Source organism: Teleopsis dalmanni, chromosome 1 (assembly GCF_002237135.1).
Source record: "Teleopsis dalmanni isolate 2A chromosome 1, ASM223713v2, whole genome shotgun sequence".
NCBI lineage: Eukaryota > Metazoa > Arthropoda > Insecta > Diptera > Diopsidae > Teleopsis > Teleopsis dalmanni.
The window spans coordinates 31,659,554-31,667,565 of NC_051846.1; the positions used below are offsets into that span (position 1 = coordinate 31,659,554).

The 8,012-nt window shown below is 35.3% G+C and overlaps 1 protein-coding gene across 1 annotated transcript; it reads left to right on the forward strand.

The window, feature by feature from the left end:
* Window positions 1–3,317: 3,317 nt before the first annotated feature.
* Window positions 3,318–7,062, forward strand: LOC119679117 (putative uncharacterized protein DDB_G0282129). The gene is made up of 2 exons (XM_038091301.1): window positions 3,318–3,788; window positions 4,358–7,062. The coding sequence occupies exons 1-2, from the start codon at window positions 3,318–3,320 to the stop codon at window positions 7,031–7,033; spliced, it is 3,147 nt and encodes a 1,048-aa protein (XP_037947229.1). The 3' UTR covers window positions 7,034–7,062.
* The last annotated feature ends 950 nt before the right edge of the window (window positions 7,063–8,012 follow it).

An 8,012-nucleotide genomic window follows, 5' to 3' on the forward strand; every position in this document is an offset into this window, starting at 1 on the left:
CCAGGGACCTCAAGATTGATCCGATCAAAAAATAGATCCCTGAAATTATTTGTGAAAACTGACTTACTTACCAACACCTCGTTATTGAATCTTAAAATCGTTACAGGCTCCTCAAGGAGGTATGCAGATCTAAGGTCAATTATTGCTTAATATGATGAAGTGACAAACATTAATCCAGCCAAGGCATAAAGAGGGTTTTGAAGATACCTCGAGTTAATAAAGAGTAAAAGTGCTCAAGTGCACTGGCTCAAATAGCTTCAACATAAAAAAAAAACAAAATATGTGGAAGACGCACGCACAGCCGAATTTTAGAGCCCATTCAAGTTGGTGAATTCATTTTTGAAGACGTTGAAAGCTCCAAATACCTGGGTATCCTCATTAATAGCAATACGTAAACATCAGTGTTTGTATCCAAGACAGAATTGTGGCAGCAAGCAGAAGTTATTACGGACACGCGAAAACTTCAAATTTAAAATCGTGACCACAAGTGCCAAACTACACCCTTACAAGGCAATCGTTCGCCCGATATTATATTACGAGATCGAAACATGGACTTTAACGACGGCAGATAAAAGCCAAATCAGAGCTTTCAAAAGAAAGGTACTGAAATAGATTGATAATCCTACAATCTAAACCACAATGAACTTTGTCGGCGCACGAATGCAAAGCTACTACAACTTTGTAACGGTGAAGATGTTATAAAGTTTGCAAAGTCGCAGAGCTTGAGATTGATCGAAGACGTCATGAGAATTTTGGATGATAGACCGAGCTTTATAACAACCGCAGCAGAAGTTGGCCACAAATAAAATGGCTCCACAGCGGGATCGAACACATCAGAAAAATAAACAATATAAACAATGTACAAAGCAGAATAGAGAAAGTTCATTGATGCAGCTAAAGCTTACCCCGAGCTGTAATGGTACTGATGATGATGATTAGTAGTGTCCTAGTATCTTTTTCCAGTCCGTTGCTCTTAACAAAGCGAAGTACTTGTTATAAATGCGCATTATTCGTTGCTGTACTTTATTTCGTTTTATATCCCGTTGTGTGTATCTTTTTTTTCGAACAATGGTACCAATCATGGTACCAGTAGACGATCTTCTTGTTTGTATTCTACTATTACATTTATTTTAAAGATTTTTTTCAAGCACGAATATGTTCTTTCTGAGAGCACCCTATGGGATTCGTAACATCGTAAATTCGACAGGAAACAAATTTAAATATCGTACTTCCCTGTGGTGATAGATCGTCATTGAAAAAATTTGACTTGGTGTAGTAGTCTTTTTTATAAGTTCTATACTCTTGACAAAGCGAAGTGGTCTATCATTAAATGCTCATTATTCTTTGCAGTACGCAATTTTTCTCGTTCTTATGTTGTGTGTATCTCTTTTTCGATCAAATTTTGCTATTGATTCACCCAACGAGTAGACGACCTTCTTCCTTGGTTTTGGCGGTATGCTATTTTGTTTAATTTTGTGTGATCTTATGTTGTGTGTATCTCTTTTCTTATCAAATGTTGCAACTGATTCACCCAATGATTAGATGTCCTCCTTCATTAGTTTTGACGGTACACTATTTTGGTCAATATTGTGTTATATGTATCTATTTCTCCGGACACCGTTGCAATTATTTTACCCAACGAGTAGACGATCCTCCTCGTTTTGGTTATTACATTTAGGTATGTCCTTAAGTACGGAGATGTTTGTCCTAAGAGCACTTTATGAAATTCATAACGTTATTCCATATGCTTAAAATCCAAAACTTTCAATCTTCAGTTCAAAAAATTTTTCTCATTAGCTCTGTTTCGGAAACAAAGGGCAACTGTTGAAAATATCAATACAATTACTTATGGAATGTATTGAATGATATATATGAAAGAATAAAAAGAAGCTATGATTAGGTCTGTTCCACGAGCTACTTATAGTAACTTTGAGTAAACACTGTGTATACACAAGCGCGTTCCACTAGCAAATTTTCAAGTATTTTTGTGTAAATTTTACTTCTGTTTTACTCATGTTTTACTATGAGTAGCTCGTGGAACAGACCTATTATAATAAATTTTAACATTTCACTCAAAATTAAAAAAATACAAAAATACCGTTTTTCCAAAAAAAAAAGATTGGAAAAACATTAGCTTTTCCATTTAGCCACACTTTGTCAGTAAATGTCAACAAATGTTGAAGGAACCTTGAGTGGATGTGAAGTGGTAACCTTTTCATGTTCACGATCATTGCTTTATTTGTTGATCACAAATTTATATAATTTGTAAATAATTTTGAACTTGTACTAGTTAAGCTTCAAAACAAATTACTGGCATTTTTCTGCAACTATTTTCCAACAGACCAAATCGATTAGACCTGTCAGCAAAGTCGTTCTAGTTTAATGTATCATCACAGAGAAAAATAACCAAATCAGTTATTTTCAAGTTTATGACGAGACACAGCTGACCTTCCGACAATTAATTAGATAAATGTTGTTTTTGCTAAGTTTGTGATTATCAAAAAGATATTTTCCAAATGGAAAAGCCGGTCAAAAAAAATCCAAGAAAATTAAAATTCTCCAGTTTTTATGGTAAGTTGACAGCTTTGCTCATTGCAGTTGAAGTGTTAAAAATAAAAAATGATCGCGCGGATACAGAGAAACCACTTGAGTGTAATTTTATTGATAATGTTCAGATAGTAATGCAAACTATTAGATACATATCTATGTACAGAATTGAGATCTTAGCTGTCAGTTAGAATTCGAATGAAAGTATTTGTTAACAAATTCTTCAATTTGATTTGTCGATCGATTTGATTGATCGTGTGTATCCTTAAATGTTGAAGTTAAGTATGTGTTCTAGACCGGTCAGTGGGGTATGCATGTTTATTTCATTAAAAATATTTATACATATAAATAAATATTTTTTTTATTAACGAATTTGTTTAAATATTTGTTGCTGCTAGTTAACGCCAATAGTGCAACGCTGGTGGCCGTTTTTGTTGTTGAACTCATTTCGCACTTCTATAAATTGACAAAAATTGAATTCCAAATTGTATGCCCGCAATTTGTACAATTTTAAATAAAATTTTTATTTTATTTTAGTTATTGTGACTTTTTTTGCTAATTTCACGTTTTATGTATAAATAGTCACGAATCGTCAACACAATTGTGCACTCATCTGCCATTGTTTGCCAGTTAACAACGACTCGTTATTCGTAGACTTGGCTTATTGCTTTTCGAACAACTGATTTGGTTACGATTTGAGGTAAGTGGATAGAAAGGATATTTTTGAATAGGTGTTAATGATGTAATTTTTTCATACTACAATTTTTAGAATGAATAAATTATTTCTGCTGTTGCTACTTGTTGGCACAGCAATTGCGGCGACTCATGTAGATATTTCAATTGCACAAAAGCCTATCACAAATCCTGCCGATGTCACTTATATAGATGGCAAAGCACCAGTAGAACTACGTGCCGGACCTGCTGAGTATAAGGAAGAACGTTTTGCTAGATTGGAAGTAGCTAGCTCATCCGAACAACCAGTGGATCAAAAAGAGAATGAACAAAGTAACCAAAATACAGTACATGTAGCTAGAGTTAGTCTTACCAAAGGTGCTGGAAATGTTCCATATAATCAACAGCATGGATACAATGCACGTGCTGCATATAATGCGAAATCTTATAATCGTCATTTGTATCAACAACAACGGAGTCAACTCAGGCAACCAAATGAACATGACCGGCAGAATCAAGAATTCGAACGTTATATACAAAACTATCACAGTGGACCAACAGTGGAAACGGTATGTTAAATAAGTACACTTATGTTACTAATAGAACTAAATTAGAGTACTGAAGTACTTAAAAAATCAAGAATTCGAACGTTATATACAAAACTATCACAGTGGATCGACAGTGGAAACGGTATGTTAAATAGGTACACTTTTGTTATTAATTAAATTAACTCAGAGGAGTAAAAACATAAAGAATTCGAACGTTATATACAAAACTATGGTCCACCATGGTGACCGACAGCGAAAACAGTACGTTAAATAGGCGCACTTACTTTACAATTAGAACTAATTCAGGGTACTGAAAAAATCATGAATTCGTAAGTTATATACACAACTATCACAGTGGAAACGGTATGTTAAATAGGTACACCTATTGTTTTAATTGCACTGTTTAAACTTCCATTTATGTTCAACAAAAAACACTTTAAATCTCTATATCTATATCAGTATCAAATAAAAATATTAATTAGTTTAAATTGGGAATTTCAACTAAATGACGAAATATTTTTTCAGAAGCATGGACATATATTCAGTATATAAAAAATAAATTAGTTTTTCACACTAAAATTATATTTCAGGTATATGATACTGCTAGTCAAGCACCACAACGCTACCAACAGGCACCTTCTTCATCAGCGTCATACATAGCTGCAGCACCTTCGTCAGCGTCAAGATCGGAACGTTTAGTTGCTGTTGCTTCTAGACCATCATATAGTCATCAATTCGAAAGACAAGTAGCTGTAGCATCGGTAACGCCTTCGATTTTACCTGCTAGTGATACAGACAAGCAATCTAATGTTGTCGTTAATCAACAAGTAAAACCAATTGTAGAAATCAATGAACAAAGCACTGCCAGTGAGGTTCCTCTCTTTACCCCTCAACCACAGCCAGATAGCAAAAAACAACAAGATACTGGCGGTTTTGTGCAACAAAGCTTTGACCCAACTCCGAAAGGTTTCAATAAGCCAAGTTTTGAACAACCAAGCTACAGTTATGATGATACACAACAACCTGATCTAAGTCCACAGTATCCACCAACTGTAGAAGACTCGCAATACGGTTATGGAGGAATTGGCGGTAGTGGCAGTGGTTATTATGGTAATAATGAGCAAACGAACTATTATGGTCAAACTAGTCCAGCCAACGTTGGTGGTGGCTATTATCCACATACCGTTTATCAACGACCAGTAGTAACAAAAACCATACAAATTGCACAACCTGCACTGAAAGCCAAAAAATACGAAGTACGTCATCCTGCTATACAAAAAGAATTCTATGATATTGAAGAACGTGTTGTTATAAAGCCAGCTGGTACAATTGTAGTCGAATTAGAACATCCTGTAGCAAAAATACCAAGGGGAGAAACCATTTTGCCTTTGGGTCACCCACATCCTGCTGTAGCGAGCGCTTATAGTAATGGTCAAGGTGTTATTCAAACCGAACAATTTAGCACGGGTTCGTATAACGGCAGATCTCCAGGAGGCACCGTTAAAACTAATCAATATAATCCAAATGCTGTATATAATGAAAAACCTGTGCTAGGTAGCACCACAATTGGATCAGCAATAACTACAAAACCTAGCTACGAATCCAACTCGCAAGAAGACACAGTGGAAGCCAGTTTAAATAAGCAATATAATGGCGACTCTCAATATGTTGAGGAACAATCAAATAACGAAGATTTCTATGTTATCACCGATGGAGACGGAAATCAACAAAAGGTATCAAAGAAAACTATATCACCAGCACATGTAGAAATAAAAAGCAATGGGGTACCACTTAACAATAACTATGCAAATAGTCAACAAAATTCATTTAACTATAATAACAACAACAATAATCAGCGCGGTAATGCTGGTTATATACCCAATCAATCACAGTATCCAGCAAATTATAATGACAATAATCAATATAAGGGGGAATATTTTGCGGCTGAATATTTCAACAAAAATAACAACAATCAACAGGATGCTAAGCCTGCCCGTCTACAGGAACAACCAGTGGCCCGTGAAAATACCGATGATGCCCGTGTAATGCATGTTATTAAGCATGAACACAACATCCATCTACCTCCCGCACAGCATAATATTTATGTGAATAGATTGGAACAGAAAAATGGTGCAGATCAACAACAACAAAATGAACGCCAACCACAGCCTGGTAAATTTAGAGGTAATTACTACAATGAAGAAGCTGCACATGTACAAGAAGTCAAACCCTTTTTGGAACAACATAAAGGAGGTGTAGTAGTTTATGCCTCACAAAAACCTAAACCTAATGTTATATTCCAAAGACCACACTCCGATGCTCGACGCTTTATCTACACTCCACGTGTACCACCAAACGTACAGTATCACGGTTTTACGAGAAAGAACGCCGGTGATGATGTCAACAAAGTACAGTACAGTGCACCCTACTCTAATATGCGATACGTACCAGAAGAATCTGCACGTTTGACGGAAAATGTTGAAAGCAATGAAAGTCAAAGTAATCAAGAAAGCAAGGAAAGCGGTGAACAAACTGTGGAGAAACAAAATACAGTAGTTACGGAAGGTAACGAAGAAGAAACTCAACCTCGCGCACACATACAAATACAAATCCCACAGCATCCGCAAGAAGCAGATAAACCGATATTTGTTGGTACTACCATTAGTCCACCCATAAAGAAAGTACATAAAACAAACTATCATGTATTGCCAAATGGTGCAGTTGAAAAATTCACTTCTGATAACAACTATCAAAAGGATAGAGTACAATCAGTCAAACCAGATTGTGATGATCAAGTCCAGGTCAGTGTAAATGAAGATGTTCCATTTAATGAAGCACAAAATGTGAACGGTCAGCAGAAATTCATGCGTTTAGTTGAGTCGCCAAGTGCGAGTACCAATAATAATGATGGTATAGTAGCTGCTGCCATATCTCCAGTCGGTACTAATTTGCAAGCAGAACATGTGGATGTTAGTCATAAAGGCACCTCTGGTCTTAATAAAATAAACACACCAAGTTCTCGTGTTATAGCTTCGACGCCAGCTCCCAATGATTCTTCGTCAGTCAATGAAAGTTTTCATAAGCGCCGCATAGTGGTAAATCATCCTTTTCAGACAGTTCGTGAGGTTGTTGAACATGAACCCATTACCAACTATCATCAAGTTCGTGTTAATGAACCAGCATCTGCACCATATTATCAAACACATGGATCGCAGCAATACGTGGTCCCGCAAAGTATACCAGTACGCTCACAGGATTACAAATAAGAAGCGCAAGTGAATTTATGACTTTGCAGTGCGTCGGTACTGATATTTTTTTGCCATTATTTTTTAAGTGAATTGTTGTTGTTGTTGTTATTTATGTTGATTTGTTTTAATTATTGTTTAATTTAAATTTAAGAACATTTTACATTAGAGCAGATAAAAGCTGCCATATGTTGGGTATTAATTTATGGTTTGAAGGGTTTCTCTTATTAACAACTTACTTGTAATCTGAACTAGGACTTAGTTTAATTTGACCTAAGCTTGCCGAAGAAAGTATAAATAAATGCAATGCAGATAAAATAAAATGTGTATAACTTAATGTAAAAGTTATCTAATTTGACAGGGTTCAATGCTTTCTACTTGCTGTATAAAAATTATTTATGGACAATTGAAACTAAAAAATGTTTTCAAAGACCTTCCATGATGGATATTTGCTAATATCCAAAACAACTATAGGATCAATCCGAAAATTCATTTTAAAAAAATATAGTTTGGAAAAATTATTTGCTATTATCATCTAGTGTCCGTCCTCAATAGAAAGAAACTGATGTTGTCGGCAGACAGTCTGGTGGGTTATCATGACCTGCATTATTATTTTAACAAGATGGGTCTGTTTGAACAGACAGAATGACGGGTCTGCTTGGAATCGGATGAGACCTGGCCCAAGAGGAAACTGCTGTGTTAGGAGACTATATTCTCCGCTGAAGTTAAGATGTTCTCAACAGCTGATATTTTGGGTTTCAATCGAAAAGCAGAGTGTCTCTTTTTTTCAGTCAGGGTCAGTTAGTAACATAAAACCTCAATCGTAGTGGTCGTAGTGTTCTGCTCTCTCCTCCTTTTTCTACTCTTTTTAAATAGAGTAGCTGCATATTAAAGACATATCTGTTTAAAATAACTATTAAAAATATGATTTTTTAAAATTATGTTTAAGTATACTGTTTTGATTTTTACATTTTTCACTATAAAATTTTCATTTCAAAGT